At 47.8% G+C, this 19910-nt stretch overlaps 1 protein-coding gene across 1 annotated transcript in view; it reads left to right on the top strand.

Moving 5' to 3' along the window:
- Positions 1 to 19691, top strand: part of LOC112240824 (dynein axonemal heavy chain 6-like) — a gene marked incomplete at both ends in the record, with an annotated part of 94357 nt that extends 74666 nt beyond the window's left edge. The window contains 12 exon segments of the mRNA XM_042314035.1: positions 2556 to 2681; positions 2866 to 3030; positions 5491 to 5558; positions 5684 to 5864; positions 6374 to 6553; positions 7526 to 7665; positions 7776 to 7875; positions 16822 to 16957; positions 18081 to 18145; positions 18148 to 18267; positions 19187 to 19377; positions 19669 to 19691. Coding sequence (XP_042169969.1) covers positions 2556 to 2681; positions 2866 to 3030; positions 5491 to 5558; positions 5684 to 5864; positions 6374 to 6553; positions 7526 to 7665; positions 7776 to 7875; positions 16822 to 16957; positions 18081 to 18145; positions 18148 to 18267; positions 19187 to 19377; positions 19669 to 19691 — 1495 coding nt within the window.
- Positions 19692 to 19910: the final 219 nt, after the last annotated feature.

Below are 19910 nucleotides of genomic sequence, written 5' to 3'. Positions count from 1 at the left end.
CAAACCATGGGTCCCATTCCCAGACCCCAGCCTGGAACAAACCCTGACTCCCATTCTCAGACCCCAGCCTGGAACAAACCCTGACTCCCAGACCCCAGCCTGGAACAAACCATGGGTCCCATTCCCAGACCCCAGCCTGGAACAAACCCTGACTCCCATTCTCAGACCCCAGCCTGGAACAAACCCTGACTCCCAGACCCCAGCCTGGAACAAACCCTGACTCCCAGACCCCAGCCTGGAACAAACCCTGACTCCCAGACCCCAGCCTGGAACAAACCATGACTCCCATTCCCAGACCCCAGCCTGGAACAAACCCTGACTCCCATTCTCAGACCCCAGCCTGGAACAAACCCTGACTCCCAGACCCCAGCCTGGAACAAACCATGGGTTCCATTCCCAGACCCCAGCCTGGAACAAACCCTGACTCCCATTCTCAGACCCCAGCCTGGAACAAACCCTGACTCCCAGACCCCAACCTGGAACAAACCCCACTCCCAGACCCCAGCCTGGAACAAACCCTGACTCCCAGACCCCAGCCTGGAACAAACCCTGACTCCCAGACCCCAGCCTGGAACAAACCATGACTCCCAGACCCCAGCCTGGAACAAACCCTGACTCTCATTCTCAGACCCCAGCCTGGAACAAACCCTGACTCCCAGACCCCAGCCTGGACAAACCCTGACTCCCAGACCCCAGCCTGGAACAAATCCTGACTCCCATTCCCAGACCCCAGCCTGGAACGAACCCTGACTCCCATTCCCAGACCTCAGCCTGGAACAAACCCTGACTCCCATTCCCAGATCCCAGCCTGGAACAAACCCTGACTCCCATTCTCAGACCCCAGCCTGGAACAAACCCTGACTCCCATTCTCAGACCCCAGCCTGGAACAAACCCTGACTCCCAGACCCCAGCCTGGAACAAACCATGGGTCCCATTCCCAGACCCCAGCCTGGAACGAACCCTGACTCCCATTCCCAGACCTCAGCCTGGAACAAACCCTGACTCCCATTCCCAGATCCCAGCCTGGAACAAACCCTGACTCCCATTCTCAGACCCCAGCCTGGAACAAACCCTGACTCCCATTCTCAGACCCCAGCCTGGAACAAACCCTGACTCCCAGACCCCAGCCTGGAACAAACCATGGGTCCCATTCCCAGACCCCAGCCTGGAACAAACCCTGACTCCCATTCTCAGACCCCAGCCTGGAACAAACCCTGACTCCCAGACCCTAGCCTGGAACAAACCATGGGTCCCATTCCCAGACCCCAGCCTGGAACAAACCCTGACTCCCATTCCCAGACCCCAGCCTGGAACAAACCCTGACTCCCATTCTCAGACCCCAGCCTGGAACAAACCCTGACTCCCAGACCCCAGCCTGGAACAAACCCTGACTCCCATTCCCAGACCCCAGCCTGGAACAAACCCTGACTCCCATTCTCAGACCCCAGCCTGGAACAAACCCTGACTCCCATTCCCAGACCCCAGCCTGGAACAAACCCTGACTCCCATTCTCAGACCCCAGCCTGGAACAAACCCTGACTCCCATTCTCAGACCCCAGCCTGGAACAAACCCTGACTCCTATTCCCAGACCCCAGCCTGGAACAAACCCTGACTCCCATTCTCAGACCCCAGCCTGGAACAAACCCTGACTCCCATTCCCAGACCCCAGCAGCCTGGAACAAGGCAACAACAGGAGACAATCGCCCTGACTATTCTATTACTAACACTATTCCCTTATCACCACGGAGACAACAGCCCTGAGACACTAAGACTATTCCCACTCTCTCTGTGTTGTAATCACACACACAGACTCCATGCGCTTGGCCACTCTGTAGTTTGACTCTCAGCTCCAGTCCCCTGACACCTCTTATGTTGCTTCCTGTCATCTTTTGTTCCTTTCTCCTTCTCCTCTCTTTCTTTGGGCCTCTGCCCCAGGGAGCGGTCTGTTGACTGGTCTCTGTCTGCCATGCACAGGCCGCGATTGAGATGGGGAGAGGCAGGGAGGCTTGCTGACAGCCTAGCATGGGGACACTTCATTGACTCCCACACACACGGCTTGTCTGTCCACTGACTCGAATGTAGTGCATTTCTGTTTGTCAGTTTTCATTCATGTCGATGAGAGTGATTCTGACCTGCCGGGTTCATCAATCACCAGGGGTGTCAAACTCATTCCGTGGATGGCCTGGTGTCTGCAGGTTTTAGTTGTTTCCTTTCAATTAAGACCTAAACAACCAGGTGTGTGGAGTTCCTTACTAATTAGTGACCTTAATTCATCAATCAAGTACACGGGAGGAGCGAAAACCTGCAGACACTCGGTCCTTCGTGGATTGAGTTTGACACCTGTGTCATGGGCAACATAGTGACTTTCTGGTATGAGAGGAAATGACATGACCCCTCAATGGTGGTCACATGGATACTATAAAGGGACAATATGGAAGTTCTGTCCCTTGTGGCGTTGGGATGACGTAGCTACACAATCACAACCGACCTGAAACTAAACAAATAATCCCTCATTTGAAATGCTTTATACAACTGTGTCTGGTCCGTCTCCAGGCCAACCGTTGGATCCGTTCCAAGGAGACCAAGAACGGTCTGAAGGTGATCAAGCTGACCGACTCTGGTTTCCTGCGAACCCTGGAGAACGCCATCCGCATGGGCATGCCCGTACTGCTGGAGGAGGTCAGTACTATGGCAGCCATTGTATGTCACGATTCACCATGGAGATTAGTCTCGGGGGACAGTTCTAACCTCCATTTTGGGTCTAGAGTTAGCAAAGAGACCTGGGTGAGTTGACTTGGAACAGGAAGAATGGTAAAACTGACCAGCGTGGCGTCCATTTTGTGTCCTGGTTGTGTGTGAATAGCTGAAGGAGACTGTGGACCCGGCTCTGGAGCCCATCCTGCTGAAGCAGACGTTTGTGGCGGGCGGCCGCACCCTCATCCGCCTTGGAGACTCCGACATTGACTACAACAAGAAATTCAGGTTCTACATGACCACCAAGATGGCCAACCCACACTACCTGCCTGAGGTGGGTCAAACAACCAGAAATTAGCACCTGCCTTCAGCCAAACACCGGTAGAAAACCTGACTGGCTGGTGATTTATTCTCCCAGCAGTTTTGGAATGCAGTCCATCTCAGTTTATATTAATATGGCCTGGGTCATGTTTGCTTTGCATCAGTACCAGATGGGTCATGTTTGCTTTGCATCAGTACCAGATGGGTCATGTTTGCTTTGCATCAGTACCAGATGGGTCATGTTTGCTTTGCATCAGTACCAGATGGGTCATGTTTGCTTTGCATCAGTACCAGATGGGTCATGTTTGCTTTGCATCAGTACCAGATGGGTCATGTTTGCTTTGCATCAGTACCAGATGGGTCATGTTTGCTTTGCATCAGTACCAGATGGGTCATGTTTGCTTTGCATCAGTACCAGATGGGTCATGTTTGCTTTGCATCAGTACCAGATGGGTCATGTTTGCTTTGCATCAGTACCAGATGGGTCATGTTTGCTTTGCATCAGTACCAGATGGGTCATGTTTGCTTTGCATCAGTACCAGATGGGTCATGTTTGCTTTGCATCAGTACCAGATGGGTCATGTTTGCTTTGCATCAGTACCAGATGGGTCATGTTTGCTTTGCATCAGTACCAGATGGGTCATGTTTGCTTTGCATCAGTACCAGATGGGTCATGTTTGCTTTGCATCAGTACCAGATGGGTCATGTTTGCTTTGCATCAATACCAGATGGGTCATGTTTGCTTTGCATCAGTACCAGATGGGTCATGTTTGCTTTGCATCAGTACCAGATGGGTCATGTTTGCTTTGCATCAGTACCAGATGGGTCATGTTTGCTTTGCATCAGTACCAGATGGGTCATGTTTGCTTTGCATCAATACCAGATGGGTCATGTTTGCTTTGCATCAGTACCAGATGGGTCATGTTTGCTTTGCATCAGTACCAGATGGGTCATGTTTGCTTTGCATCAGTACCAGATGGGTCATGTTTGCTTTGCATCAGTACCAGATGGCTTTTATTGGAATTTCAAAGTCCATCTGGTTTATCCACAGTCTAAATGAACAGCTCTACAATCAATGGCCCCGTCATTTCACCCCAGAGCAATGTACTCAGAATAATTGCTATTTCCTTTTTAGTTTGTCAAAACCAATGCCGACCAATTGAAAGGAATACACACATGTTTAGAATAACTGTAGGTCAGTAAAGTGTCTGGTTTCTCACCTGTTCCTCACCCACACAAAAAAACATAAAATAACCACGTTAAATCAAATCACATGTATTTATAAAGCCCTTCGTACATCAGCTGATGTGCTGTACAGAAACCCAGCCTAAAACCCCAAACAGCAAGCAATGCAGGTGTAGAAGCACGGTGGCTAGGAAAAACTCCCTAGAAAGGCCAAAACCTAGGAAGAAACCTAGAGAGGAACCAGGCTATGTGGGGTGGCCAGTCCTCTTCTGGCTGTGCCGGGTGGAGATTATAACAGAACATGGCCAAGATGTTCAAATGTTCATAAATGACCAGCATGGTCCAATAATAATAATCACAGGCAGAACAGTTGAACATTAGACGGTCACATTAGACGCTCACACACACACACACACACACACACACCCTGCTCTCTCTCTCTCCATGCCAAACGTTGGCACTAGGATCACTGTAAACAGTTGGCTCACACAGGGAGCTGTCAGCCTGGCACAGGTCATGATGATGGGTGGTTGCTGTGAAGAGCCTTGCCCACCTGCCAGACAGCCATGCCCCTGAGTTCACCCAGCCTACGGGTGCGGCGCCTGCTGCCATTTGAAGGCCCTGTCAGCCTGCTCCAGCACTCTTCAGTCCCACAACACAGGGCTGGTGCTAGTCTCAGACCTATTCCCCGGGCAATCAGCAACAGAAGGGACGTCATGTCTGACAGAAGGGACACAGCTGAAGATAGACATGTCTGTCACCTCCCACAGATTTAAACACACAGTCTGGACACAGCTGTCACAGATAGATAGTCTAACACACAGCTTACAGTCTGGACACAGCTGTCACAGATAGATAGTCTAACACACAGCTTACAGTCTAGACACAGCTGTCACAGATAGATAGTCTAACACACAGCTTACAGTCTGGACACAGCTGTCACAGATAGATAGTCTAACACACAGCTTACAGTCTGGACACAGCTGTCACAGATAGATAGTCTAACACACAGCTTACAGTCTGGACACAGCTGTCACAGATAGATAGTCTAACACACAGCTTACAGTCTGGACACAGCTGTTACAGATAGATAGTCTAACACACAGCTTACAGTCTGGACACAGCTGTCACAGATAGATACTCTAACACACAGAGACAGCTGCCAGGATTCATTAATAATTGAAGTGGGCGTTTGCTGAAGCTCATACTGGTTAGTGTGTTATGATTAGTAGTTGGTCTGATTTGATTGGTTGTTGATGTGTGGAGTTCACCCCCCCCTGTTTTCTAGGTGTGTATCAAAGTGACCATCATCAACTTCACCGTTACCAAGTCTGGTCTGGAGGACCAGCTTCTCAGGTAGACAACACAACTCTTCTCCCCGCTGACTCTCACTCTCCTCATTAAAGTGGTTCAGACTGTGTGGTTTTCTTGTGGTATGAGTGAGTGGTTAACTTGCGTTCCTTCTCTCTCTCCCCTCACAGTGACGTGGTTCGTCTGGAGCGTCCTGACCTGGAGGAACAGAGGAACCAGCTGATTGTGAGGATCAACGCCGACCGCAACCAGCTGAAGGCCATCGAGGACCGCATCCTCAAACTGCTCTTCAACTCCAAGGGAAACATCCTGGACAATGAGGAGCTGGTGCAGACACTGCAGGAGTCAAAGGTCAGGGGTCACTGTGGGGTCATGGGGGTAGACAGTAGGATTGTTGAACTCTCAGGTGTGGTCGACTTTCTAACCATCTTTCTGTAGGCCGAGTTTGTGTTCTTCCTGTCCCTCAAATGTCTTTGTATCGGTTTCCCTTTCTTTCTTTCTTTCTTTCTTTCTCTCTCTCTCTCTCTCTCTCTCTCTCTCTCTCTCTCTCTCTCTCTCTCTCTCTCTCTCTCTCTCTCCCTCTCTCTCTCTCTCTCTCTCTCTCTCTCTCTCTCTCACCCTCTCTCTCTCTCTCCCTCTCTCTCTCTCCTCTCTCCTCTCTCCTCTCCCTCTCTCTCTCCCTCTCTCTCCCTCTCTCTCCCTCTCTCCCTTTCACCCTCTCTCCCTCCCTCTCCCCCCCTCCCTCCCTCCCTCCCTCCCTCCCTCTCTCTCTCTCTCTCTCTCTCTCTCTCTCTCTCTCTCTCTCTCCTCTCTCTCTCTCTCTCTCTCCCTCTCTCTCTCTCTCCCTCTCCCCTCTCCAGGTGACGTCAGAGGCCATTAAGCATCGTTTGGAGGAGGCCGAGGCGACAGAGCTGATGATCAACGCGGCCAGGGAGCGCTACCGGCCCGTGGCCACACGAGGCTCCGTCATGTACTTTGTCATCGCCAGCCTCTCTGAGATAGACCCCATGTACCAGTTCTCCCTCAAGTACTTCAAGCAGGTGACCTTTCTGTCTATGTGGTCGAGAATGATTGGTTCTCTACCTTCATGAATCAGCAATGTTGTTTTTCCCTTTGTGTCATAGTGTATCAGCAACATTCACTGTGGGGCTTTTTCCCTCTGGAGTTGACTTTCTCATCTTCACATCACCCCCTCCCTTCCTCCCTCCCTCTCCCTCCCCCTCTCCCTCCCCCTCTCTCTCTCCCCTGATCTCCCTCCCCTCTCTCCTCCCCTGATCACTACCTCCCTCCCTCTCCCTCCCCTCTCTCTCCCTGATCACCTCTTCCCCATCTCCTCCCTCCCCCTCTCTCTCTCCCCTGATCACCTCTTCCCCATCTCCTCCTCCTCCCCCTCTAACTCTCCCCTGATCACCTCTTCCCCATCTCCTCCTCCCCCCCTCTAACTCTCCCCTGATCACCTCTTCCCCATCTCCTCCCCACCTTCCTCCCTCCCCTCTCTCTCCCTGATCACCCCCTCCCTCCCTCTCCCTCCCTCTCTCTCTCCCCTGATCACCTCTTCCCCATCTCCTCCCTCCCCTCTCTCTCTCCCCTGATCACCTCTTCCCCATCTCCTCCCTCCCACCTCTCTCTCTCCCCTGATCACCCCCTCCCTCCCTCTCCCCTGATCACCTCTTCCCCATCTCCTCCCTCCCCCTCTCTCTCCCTGATCATCTCCTCCCCACCTTCCTCCCTCTCCCTCCCCCTCTCTCCCCTGATCATCTCCTCCCTCCCCTCCCTCTCACCTGCTCTCCCTGACCCCCTCCCCACCTTACTCCCTCTCACCTGCTCTCCCTGACCCCCCTCCCCACCTTCCTCCCTCTCCCCTGCTCTCTCTGACCCCCTCCCCACCTTCCTCCCTCTCACCTACTCTCCCTGATCCCCCTCCCCACCTTCCTCCCTCTCCCCTGCTCTCTCTGACCCCCTCCCCACCTTCCTCCCTCTCCTCTGCTCTCTCTGACCCCCCTCCCCTGTAGCTCTTTAACTCCACCATAGAGATATCAGAGAAGAGCAGTGTTCTGGAAGAGCGCCTGCAGATCCTCCTGGACCAGACCCTGCTCACCAGCTACACCAACATATCCCGCGGCCTGTTTGAGCAGCACAAGACCATCTACAGGTAAAGGGGGTTTGACCTTTTCTTTAAGCTGCATTCTGGGTATCAAATGGACTCTACAAATATATTCACGATGATGATGATGATGATGATTCATATTTTTGTTATTACAGCTTCATGCTTTGTGTGGACATCATGCGCCAGCATGGGGAGGTCACTGACGCAGAGTGGCAGCACTTCCTGCGAGGAGCGCCCCCTAGACAAGGTAGTTAGGTTGATTGACGGGCCCGTCAGCCAATCAAATGGGACTATTGTCCACTGTCAGCCAATTAACGGCAACTAGTGTCCACTCTAAGCCAGTCGAAAAGGATAGATATGTGAGCTCTTAGCAAATCACGGGAAGAATTTCAAGCCCTTTACCAATCATAGAGTTTATATTTCAGCCCTTTACCAATCATAGAGTTTATATTTCAGCCCTTTACCAATCATAGAGTTTATATTTCAGCCCTTTACCAATCATAGAGTTTATATTTCAGCCCTTTACCAATCATAGAGTTTATATTTCAGCCCTTTACCAATCATAGAGTTTATATTTCAGACCTTTACCAATCATAGCGTTTATATTTCAAGCCCTTTACCAATCATAGAGTTTATATTTCAGCCCTTTACCAATCATAGAGTTTATATTTCAGCCCTTTACCAATCATAGTTTATATTTCAGCCCTTTACCAATCATAGAGTTTATATTTCAGCCCTTTACCAATCATAGAGTTTATATTTCAGCCCTTTACCAATCATAGAGTTTATATTTCAGACCTTTACCAATCATAGTTTATATTTCAGCCCTTTACCAATCATAGAGTTTATATTTCAAGCCCTTTACCAATCATAGTTTATATTTCAAGCCCTTTACCAATCATAGTTTATATTTCAGCCCTTTACCAATCATAGAGTTTATATTTCAGACCTTTACCAATCATAGAGTTTATATTTCAGCCCTTTAACAATCATAGAGTTTATATTTCAGACCTTTACCAATCATAGAGTTTATATTTCAGACCTTTACCAATCATAGAGTTTATATTTCAGACCTTTACCAATCATAGAGTTTATATTTCAGCCCTTTACCAATCATAGAGTTTATATTTCAGCCCTTTACCAATCATAGTTTATATTTCAGCCCTTTACCAATCATAGAGTTTATATTTCAGCCCTTTACCAATCATAGAGTTTATATTTCAGCCCTTTACCAATCATAGAGTTTATATTTCAGACCTTTACCAATCATAGTTTATATTTCAGCCCTTTACCAATCATAGAGTTTATATTTCAAGCCCTTTACCAATCATAGTTTATATTTCAAGCCCTTTACCAATCATAGTTTATATTTCAGCCCTTTACCAATCATAGAGTTTATATTTCAGCCCTTTACCAATCATAGAGTTTATATTTCAGCCCTTTACCAATCATAGAGTTTATATTTCAGCCCTTTACCAATCATAGAGTTTATATTTCAGCCCTTTACCAATCATAGAGTTTATATTTCAAGCCCTTTACCAATCATAGTTTATATTTCAGCCCTTTACCAATCATAGAGTTTATATTTCAGCCCTTTACCAATCATAGAGTTTATATTTCAGCCCTTTACCAATCATAGAGTTTATATTTCAAGCCCTTTACCAATCATAGAGTTTATATTTCAAGCCCTTTACCAATCATAGTTTATATTTCAGCCCTTTACCAATCATAGAGTTTATATTTCAGACCTTTACCAATCATAGAGTTTATATTTCAGACCTTTACCAATCATAGAGTTTATATTTCAGCCCTTTACCAATCATAGAGTTTATATTTCAGCCCTTTACCAATCATAGAGTTTATATTTCCCTTTACCAATCATAGTTTATATTTCAGCCCTTTACCAATCATAGAGTTTATATTTCAGACCTTTACCAATCATAGTTTATATTTCAGCCCTTTACCAATCATAGAGTTTATATTTCAAGCCCTTTACCAATCATAGTTTATATTTCAAGCCCTTTACCAATCATAGTTTATATTTCAGCCCTTTACCAATCATAGAGTTTATATTTCAGACCTTTACCAATCATAGAGTTTATATTTCAGCCCTTTAACAATCATAGAGTTTATATTTCAGACCTTTACCAATCATAGAGTTTATATTTCAGACCTTTACCAATCATAGAGTTTATATTTCAGACCTTTACCAATCATAGAGTTTATATTTCAGCCCTTTACCAATCATAGAGTTTATATTTCAGCCCTTTACCAATCATAGTTTATATTTCAGCCCTTTACCAATCATAGAGTTTATATTTCAGCCCTTTACCAATCATAGAGTTTATATTTCAGCCCTTTACCAATCATAGTTTATATTTCAGCCCTTTACCAATCATAGAGTTTATATTTCAAGCCCTTTACCAATCATAGTTTATATTTCAAGCCCTTTACCAATCATAGAGTTTATATTTCAGCCCTTTACCAATCATAGTTTATATTTCAGCCCTTTACCAATCATAGAGTTTATATTTCAAGCCCTTTACCAATCATAGTTTATATTTCAAGCCCTTTACCAATCATAGTTTATATTTCAGCCCTTTACCAATCATAGTTTATATTTCAGCCCTTTACCAATCATAGAGTTTATATTTCAGACCTTTACCAATCATAGAGTTTATATTTCAGCCCTTTACCAATCATAGAGTTTATATTTCAGCCCTTTACCAATCATAGAGTTTATATTTCAGACCTTTACCAATCATAGTTTATATTTCAGCCCTTTACCAATCATTTTATATTTCAGCCCTTTACCAATCATAGAGTTTATATTTCAAGCCCTTTACCAATCATAGAGTTTATATTTCAAGCCCTTTACCAATCATAGTTTATATTTCAGCCCTTTACCAATCATAGAGTTTATATTTCAGCCCTTTACCAATCATAGAGTTTATATTTCAGACCTTTACCAATCATAGAGTTTATATTTCAGCCCTTTACCAATCATAGAGTTTATATTTCAGACCTTTACCAATCATAGAGTTTATATTTCAGCCCTTTACCAATCATAGAGTTTATATTTCAGCCCTTTACCAATCATAGAGTTTATATTTCAGCCCTTTACCAATCATAGAGTTTATATTTCAGCCCTTTACCAATCATAGAGTTTATATTTCAGCCCTTTACCAATCATATTACTGTTCAAACCCAAACCAGAAAGAGAGCTCAGGTTTGTTGTAATATGCAGCACAACATAAATGTTGATAATCTGTCAATTGTCACTGGTCTATAACAGGGCTGTCTGGAATCTCTCCCTAAAATGAAGATATGTCTTGAGCCAGACAATGATTCCCACTTCTTCTATCCCTCAGCAGTCTTTACTCAGTCCATTAGGAATGCATCATTTTAAATATCCTAGTTAAGAGTGCCTGTATACCAGAGGGCTTGTCAGCCTCTTTCCCGCTCTGCAGGAGAGAGAAACAGAGAGGGGGAGAGAGTCCCCTCTAACCTGTGACTGTGTGTAGAATACTGATGTCCCCATGTGTCTGTGTGTAGTCAATGATTTAGCTGTCTCCAGAGACACAGATCTAGGATCAGCTAACCCTCCCCAATTCTAACTCTCATCATAAGGTGTGCTATACACTAAACTAGCCTGAGAACAGTGTGTTGGGATTTCTCTAGAGCAGGGTTTTTTGAAGAGTTCTGACAAGAGTGGATTGCTGAATGTATTATTCAATGAGTATATCTAATGGGCGGTTTAGTCTGTCTCTATATGTCGTTATTTAAGCAGGGGAAAGATGGCCGCTTTGTCTGAAACTGGGACCCTAAACCATTGGGGATTAAATCATTAAAATGATGACCTGATCCTCTGTCCTCCCCTGCTTATCTTCTTTTCACCTGCCACCTCATCTTCTCTCCATCCATCACCTCGGTTCTCCACGTAATACCCAATGTCCCCTGTCCTCCCCTCTTCTTCTGTCTCCTCTCCACACCCCCTCTATCTATCATTCTCTTATGTCTCCTCTCCACCCCCTCTCTATCTATCATTCTCTTCTGTCTCCTCTCCACACCCTTATGTCTCTCTATCTATCATTCTCTTATGTCTCCTCTCCACACCCCTCTCTATCTATCATTCTCTTATGTCTCCTCTCCACACCCCCTCTCTATCTATCATTCTCTTATGTCTCCTCTCTCCACCCTTCTCTCTCTATCATTCTCTTCTGTCTCCTCTCCACACCCTCTCTATCTATCATTCTCTTCTGTCTCCTCTCCACACCCCCTCTCTATCTATCATTCTCTTATGTCTCCTCTCCACACCCCTCTCTATCTATCATTCTCTTATGTCTCCTCTCCACACCCCTCTCTATCTATCATTCTCTTCTGTCTCCTCTCCACCCCCTCTCTATCTATCATTCTCTTCTGTCTCCTCTCCACATCCCCTCTCTATCTATCATTCTCTTCTGTCTCCTCTCCACACCCCTCTCTATCTATCATTCTCTTCTGTCTCCTCTCCACACCCCTCTCTATCTATCATTCTCTTATGTCTCCTCTCCACACCCCCTCTCGATCTATCATTCTCTTCTGTCTCCTCTCCACACCCCTCTCGATCTATCATTCTCTCCTGTCTCCTCTCCACACCCCTCTCTATCTATCATTCACTTCTGTCTCCTCTGCACACCCCTCTCTATCTATCATTCTCTTCTGTCTCCTCTCCACACCCCTCTCTATCTATCATTCTCTTCTGTCTCCTCTCCACCCCCCTCTCTATCTATCATTCTCTTATGTCTCCTCTCCACACCCCCTCTCTATCTATCATTCTCTTATGTCTCCTCTCCACACCCCCTCTCTATCTATCATTCTCTTATGTCTCCTCTCCACACCCCTCTCTATCTATCATTCTCTTCTGTCTCCTCTCCACACCCCCTCTCTATCTATCATTCTCTTATGTCTCCTCTCCACACCCCTCTCTATCTATCATTCTCTTATGTCTCCTCTCCACCCCCTCTCTATCTATCATTCTCTTATGTCTCCTCTCCACACCCCCTCTCTATCTATCATTATCTTCTGTCTCCTCTCCACATCCCCTCTCTATCTATCATTCTCTTCTGTCTCCTCTCCACACCCTCTCTATCTATCATTCTCTTCTGTCTCTCTCCACACCCCCTCTCTATCTATCATTCTCTTATGTCTCCTCTCCACCCCCTCTATCTATCTATCATTCTCTTATGTCTCCTCTCCACACCCCTCTCTATCTATCATTCTCTTATGTCTCCTCTCCACACCCCCTCTCTATCTATCATTCTCTTATGTCTCCTCTCCACACCCCCTCTCTATCTATCATTCTCTTCTGTCTCCTCTCCACACCCCCTCTCTATCTATCATTCTCTTCTGTCTCCTCTCCACACCCCCTCTCTATCTATCATTCTCTTATGTCTCCTCTCCACACCCCCTCTCTATCTATCATTCTCTTATGTCTCCTCTCCACACCCCTCTCTATCTATCATTCTCTTATGTCTCCTCTCCACACCCCCTCTCTATCTATCATTCTCTTATGTCTCCTCTCCACACCCCCTCTCTATCTATCATTCTCTTATGTCTCCTCTCCACACCCCCTCTCTATCATTCTCTTCTGTCTCCTCTCCACACCCTCTATCTATCATTATCTTATGTCTCCTCTCCACACCCCCTCTATCTATCATTCTCTTATGTCTCCTCTCCACACCCCCTCTCTATCTATCATTCTCTTATGTCTCCTCTCCACACCCCCTCTATCTATCATTCTCTTATGTCTCCTCTCCACACCCCCTCTATCTATCATTATCTTATGTCTCCTCTCCACACCCCTTTCTATCTATCATTCTCTTCTGTCTCCTCTCCACACCCCTCTATCTATCATTCTCTTATGTCTCCTCTCCACACCCCTCTCTATCTATCATTCTCTTATGTCTCCTCTCCACACCCCCTCTATCTATCATTCTCTTATGTCTCCTCTCCACACCCCCTCTATCTATCATTATCTTATGTCTCCTCTCCACACCCCCTTCTATCTATCATTCTCTTATGTCTCCTCTCCACATGTCTCCTCGACCCCCCTCTATCTATCATTCTCTTATGTCTCCTCTCCACACCCCCTCTATCTATCATTCTCTTATGTCTCCTCTCCACACCCCCCTCTATCTATCATTCTCTTCTGTCTCCTCTCCACACCCCCTCTCTATCTATCATTCTCTTATGTCTCCTCTCCACACCCCCTCTATCTATCATTCTCTTATGTCTCCTCTCCACACCCCCTCTATCTATCATTATCTTATGTCTCCTCTCCACACCCCCCTCTATCTATCATTCTCTTATGTCTCCTCTCCACACCCCCCTCTATCTATCATTCTCTTATGTCTCCTCTCCACACCCCCTCTATCTATCATTATCTTCTGTCTCCTCTCCACACCCCTCTCTATCTATCATTCTCTTATGTCTCCTCTCCACACCCCTCTCTATCTATCATTCTCTTATGTCTCCTCTCCACACCCCCTCTCTATCTATCATTCTCTTATGTCTCCTCTCCACACCCCCTCTCTATCTATCATTCTCTTCTGTCTCCTCTCCACACCCTCTCTATCTATCATTCTCTTCTGTCTCCTCTCCACACCCCTCTCTATCTATCATTCTCTTCTGTCTCCTCTCCACACCCCCTCTCTATCTATCATTCTCTTATGTCTCCTCTCCACACCCCCCCTCTATCTATCATTCTCTTCTGTCTCCTCTCCACACCCCCTCGATCTATCATTCTCTTATGTCTCCTCTCCACACCCCCTCTCTATCTATCATTCTCTTCTGTCTCCTCTCCACACCCCCTCTCTATCTATCATTCTCTTCTGTCTCCTCTCCACACCCCTCTATCTATCATTCTCTTCTGTCTCCTCTCCACACCCCCTCTATCTATCATTCTCTTATGTCTCCTCTCCACACCCCCTCTCTATCTATCATTCTCTTATGTCTCCTCTCCACCCCCTCTCTATCTATCATTCTCTTATGTCTCCTCTCCACCCCCTCTCTATCTATCATTCTCTTCTGTCTCCTCTCCACCCCCTCTATCTATCATTCTCTTTTATGTCTCCTCTCCACACCCCCTCTCTATCTATCATTCTCTTCTGTCTCCTCTCCACACCCCCTCTCTATCTATCATTCTCTTATGTCTCCTCTCCACACCCCCTCTCTATCTATCATTCTCTTATGTCTCCTCTCCACACCCTCTATCTATCATTCTCTTATGTCCCTCTCTATCTATCTATTCTCTTATGTCTCCTCTCCACCCCCTCTCTATCTATCATTCTCTTATGTCTCCTCTCCACACCCCTCTCTATCTATCATTCTCTTCTGTCTCCTCTCCACCCCCCTCTCTATCTATCATTCTCTTCTGTCTCCTCTCCACACCCCCTCTCTATCTATCATTCTCTTATGTCTCCTCTCCACACCCCTCTCTATCTATCATTCTCTTCTGTCTCCTCTCCACACCCCCCTCTCTATCTATCATTCTCTTATGTCTCCTCTCCACACCCCCTCTCTATCTATCATTCTCTTATGTCTCCTCTCCACCCCTCTCTATCTATCATTCTTATGTCTCCTCTCCACACCCCCTCTATCTATCTATCATTCTCTTATGTCTCCTCTCCACCCCCCTCTATCTATCATTCTCTTATGTCTCCTCTCCATCTGTCTACCCCCTCTATCTATCATTCTCTTATGTCTCCTCTCCACACCCCCTCTATCTATCATTATCTTATGTCTCCTCTCCACACCCCCTTTCTATCTATCATTCTCTTATGTCTCCTCTCCACACCCCTTTCTATCTATCCATTCGCTTCTCTTTCCACTGCACTTCTCTTGTCTTTTGTCCCCTCCCCTTCTCTCCTCTCCCTCTCCCTTCCTCCATCCCTCTCCCCTCTCTCTCTCTATCTCCAACACCCTGCCAACTTTTCCTTTGCCGCCCACCCCTTCTCTCTCCTCCCTCTCCCCTGGCTCTCTCTCTCCTCCCTCCCTCCCCTCTCCCCCTGGCTGTCTCTCCCTCCCTCCCCCTGGCTGTCTCTCCCTCCCTCCCCCTGGCTGTCTCTCCCCCCCCCTGGCTGTCTCTCCCCCTCTCCTCTCCCTCCCTCTGGCTGTCTCCTCCCCCTCCTCCCTCCTCTCTCCCTCCCTCCCCCTGGCTGTCTCTCTCCCTCCCCCTGTCTCTCTCTCCCCTCCCTCCCCCTGGCTGTCTCTCTCCCCTCCCTCCCCCTGGCTGTCTCTCTCTCCCTCCCTCTCCCTGGCTCTCTCTCTCTCCCTCCCTCCCCCTGGCTCTCTCTCCCTCCCTCCCCCTGGCTGTCTCTCTCTCCCTCCCCTCCCCTGGCTCTCTCCCTCCCCTCCCTCCCCCTGGCTGTCTCTCCCTCCCTCCCCTGGCTGTCTCTCTCCCCTCCCCCACTGTCTCTCTCTCTCCCTCCCTCCCCCTGGCTGTCTCTCTCTCCCTCCCTCCCCCCCCCTGGCTGTCTCTCTCTCCCTCCCTCTCCCTGGCTCTCTCTCTCTCCCTCCCTCCCCCCTGGCTCTCTCTCCTCCCTCCCCCTGGCTGTCTCTCTCTCCCTCCCTCCCCCTGGCTCTCTCCCTCCCTCCCTCCCCCTGGCTGTCTCTCTCCCTCCCCTGGCTGTCTCTCTCCCTCCCCCTGGCTCTCTCTCTCCCTCCCTCCCCCTGGCTGTCTCTCTCTCTCCCTCCCCCCTGGCTGTCTCTCCCCCCTCCCCCTGGCTGTCTCTCCCTCCCTCCCCCTGGCTGTCTCTCCCCCCTGGCTGTCTCTCTCTCCCTACCTCCCCCTGGCTCTCTCCTCCCTCCCCTGGCTGTCTCTCCCTCCCTCCCCCTGGCTGTCTCTCTCTCCCTCCCCCTGGCTCTCTCTCTCCCTCCCTCCCCCTGGCTGTCTCTCTCTCCCCTCCCTCCCCCCCTGGCTGTCTCTCTCTCCCTCTCTCTCCCCTGGCTCTCTCTCTCTCCTCCCTCCCCCCTGGCTCTCTCTCCCTCCCTCCCCCTGGCTGTCTCTCTCCCCTCCCTCCCCCCTGGCTGTCTCTCTCTCCCTCCCCCTGCCTCTCTCCCTCCCTCCCCCTGGCTGTCTCTCTCTCCCTCCCTCCCCCTGGCTGTCTCTCTCTCCCTCCCTCCCCCTGGCTGTCTCTCTCTCCCTCTCTCCCCCATCAGGATCATCCAGAGAGGCCTGAGGTGCCATGGCTGTCAGAGTTTACCTGGCAGACATGCTGTGAGCTGGAGGACACGCTGCCCTGCTTCAACGGCATCAAGAGAGAGATCACCGCCACACCCATCTCTATAAAACTAGGTAGAGTAGTAACACAGCTAAAATAACCTAGAGATTACCACTAGGTAGAGTTGTAACACAGCTACATTAACCTAGAGATTACCACTAGGTAGAGTAGTAACACAGCTAAAATAACCTAGAGATTACCACTAGGGAGAGTAGTAACACAGCTAAAATAACCTAGAGATTACCACTAGGTAGAGTAGTAACACACAGCTAAAATAACCTAGAGATTACCACTAGGTAGAGTAGTAACACAGCTAAAATAACCTAGAGATTACCACTAGGTAGAGTAGTAACACACAGCTAAAATAACCTAGGATTACCGATTACCACTAGAGTAGTAACACAGCTAAAATAACCTGGAGATGCCACTGGGTAGGTAGTAACACACAGCTAAAATAACCTAGAGATTACCACTAGGTAGAGTAGTAACACAGCTAAAATAACCTAGAGATTACCACTAGGTAGAGTAGTAACACACAGCTAAAATAACCTAGAGATTACCACTAGGTAGAGTAGTAACACAGCTAAAATAACCTAGAGATTACCACTAGGTAGAGTAGTAACACACAGCTAAAATAACCTAGAGATTACCACTAGGTAGAGTAGTAACACACAGCTAAAATAACCTAGAGATTACCACTAGGTAGAGTAGTAACACACAGCTAAAATAACCTGAGATTACCACTGATTACCACTAGGTAGAGTAGTAACACAGCTAAAATAACCTAGAGATTACCACTAGGTAGAGTAACACACAGCTAAAATAACCTAGAGATTACCACTAGGTAGAGTAGTAACACAGCTAAAATAACCTAGAGATTACCACTAGGTAGAGTAGTAACACAGCTAAAATAACCTAGAGATTACCACTAGGTAGAGTAGTAACACAGCTAAAATAACCTAGAGATTACCACTAGGTAGAGTAGTAACACAGCTAAAATAACCTAGAGATTACCACTAGGTAGAGTAGTAACACAGCTAAAATAACCTAGAGATTACCACTAGGTAGAGTAGTAACACACAGCTAAAATAACCTAGAGATTACCACTACCTTGTAATCTGCTAATGATGTCAATAGGAACACACACTCTTCTGCCTAGCAACAGAAGTAGATGAATATTGGAGTGTGTGTTCCCAGGTCGTCTGGAAGTGTGTTTCAACCCAGAGAACTGGCAGGGCTACGTGTCTGACTCCCAGCTGCCTCCTACTCAGAGGAGATGTCTGAAGAAGAGAAGGAAAAGGCAAACGGGGTCAGGGGTCACTGGGATCAGAGACTGGGGGCCTTCCAGAAACTGGTGCTCATCAAGAGCTTCATGGAGGAGAAGGTAGTGGGGGTTATTGGTGTGCGTGTGTGTGTGTGTGTGTCTGCTTGTGATGGTGAAAGGGCTGCCAGTTTTCTTGGCATCTCTCTCATTGTATGTTGTATATCAATGGTCATATTTGATAGGAGTTGCCCTTCAGGCCACACAGCGATATTTGCAGTTATGTTCATCCATCCGTTTTATTTAGGGTGTGTTCTTAAATTCAACGCTCAGAGTGTGCTCTGAGCGTTGTCAGAGTGTGCTCTGAGCGTTGTCAGAGTGTGCTCTGAGCGTTGTCAGATTGTGCTCTGAGCGTTGTCAGAGTGTGCTCTGAGCGTTGTCAGATTGTGCTCTGAGCGTTGTCAGAGTGTGCTCTGAGCGTTGTCAGATTGTGCTCTGAGCGTTGTCAGATTGTGCTCTGAGCGTTGTCAGAGTGTGCTCTGAGCGTTGTCAGAGTGTGCTCTGAGCGTTGTCAGAGTGTGCTCTGAGCGTTGTCAGAGTGTGCTCTGAGCGTTGTCAGAGCGTTGGTAAATCCAGAGCGTTTGGCTCTCGGAGCGTTCAGAGCTGGCGCGAGGACTAGGTCTGAGCCGAGCGTTCTGACCTCACAACTATGGTCAACCACCCAAGCTAACTGGCTAGCTACTTCCAGACACATAATGAGAGAACACCTCACTCTGACCATTTTCCTTGCGCTAGCAGAGCTGGTTAGGCTGTTTTCATGTTAACCTGAGTGTTGGTGACTGTAACTGTGCTGCTGGCAACATTTTAATGATGTTTTTTTGCCAACGTTTGCTGACAGCTGCCATATTCAGCTGGTGTTGAACGTTTGTAAATTCAGTTATTCTGCTCTCTGAAACACTCAGAGGAGAGTACTCTGGAATCAGAGTAGATAGCCAGAGGGAGTTGACTTACTCTCCCTGCCACTCTCCCTCCCTCCCTCTAGGTGGTGTTTGCGGTGACAGAGTTTGTGATCGTGAGCCTGGGGAAACAGTTTGTAGAGAACCCTCCTGTTGACCTGGCCACTCTCTACAGTGACATGTCTCCCTCCACCCCCCTGGTCTTCATCCTCAGTACTGGATCAGACCCCATGGGAGCCTTCCAACGCTTCGCCAAGGAGAGGGGATACCTGGACAGGTGAGGGGGTGGGACAGCGGGAGGATGGAGGAGAAGGGGGAGGGAGGGGTAGTTGGGTACCCCTGTCCCCCTCTCTATGTCCGTCCCCTGTATCTCAGTATTAACAACTTGTCCTTCTTTCTCATCATGTGTCCAGGTTTGGCCGGTGTAGGCCGTCATTGTAAATAAGAATTTGTTCTTAACTGACTTGCCTAGTTAAATAAAGGTTCAATGAAAAATAAATCAATACAAATCTCTCTCTAGGTCAGGGTCCTCTCTGTCTCCCAGTATTAACTCTGTCTCTCTCTCCAGGGTGAGGTCTATCTCTCTAGGTCAGGGTCTCTCAGTATTAACTCTCTGTCTCTCTCTCCAGGGTGAGGTATATCTCTCTAGGTCAGGGTCCTCTCTGTCTCTCTCTCCAGGGTGAGGTATATCTCTCTAGGTCAGGGTCCTCTCTGTCTCTCTCTCCAGGGTGAGGTCTATCTCTCTAGGTCAGGGTCCTCTCTGTCTCTCTCTCCAGGGTGAGGTCTATCTCTCTAGGTCAGGGTCCTCTC

This window comes from Oncorhynchus tshawytscha, unplaced genomic scaffold, assembly GCF_018296145.1.
Source record: "Oncorhynchus tshawytscha isolate Ot180627B unplaced genomic scaffold, Otsh_v2.0 Un_contig_1923_pilon_pilon, whole genome shotgun sequence".
Taxonomy (NCBI): Eukaryota; Metazoa; Chordata; class Actinopteri; order Salmoniformes; family Salmonidae; genus Oncorhynchus; species Oncorhynchus tshawytscha.
The sequence above is the reverse complement of the archived record's forward strand: the minus strand, read 5'-3'. Positions and strand labels throughout refer to the sequence as shown.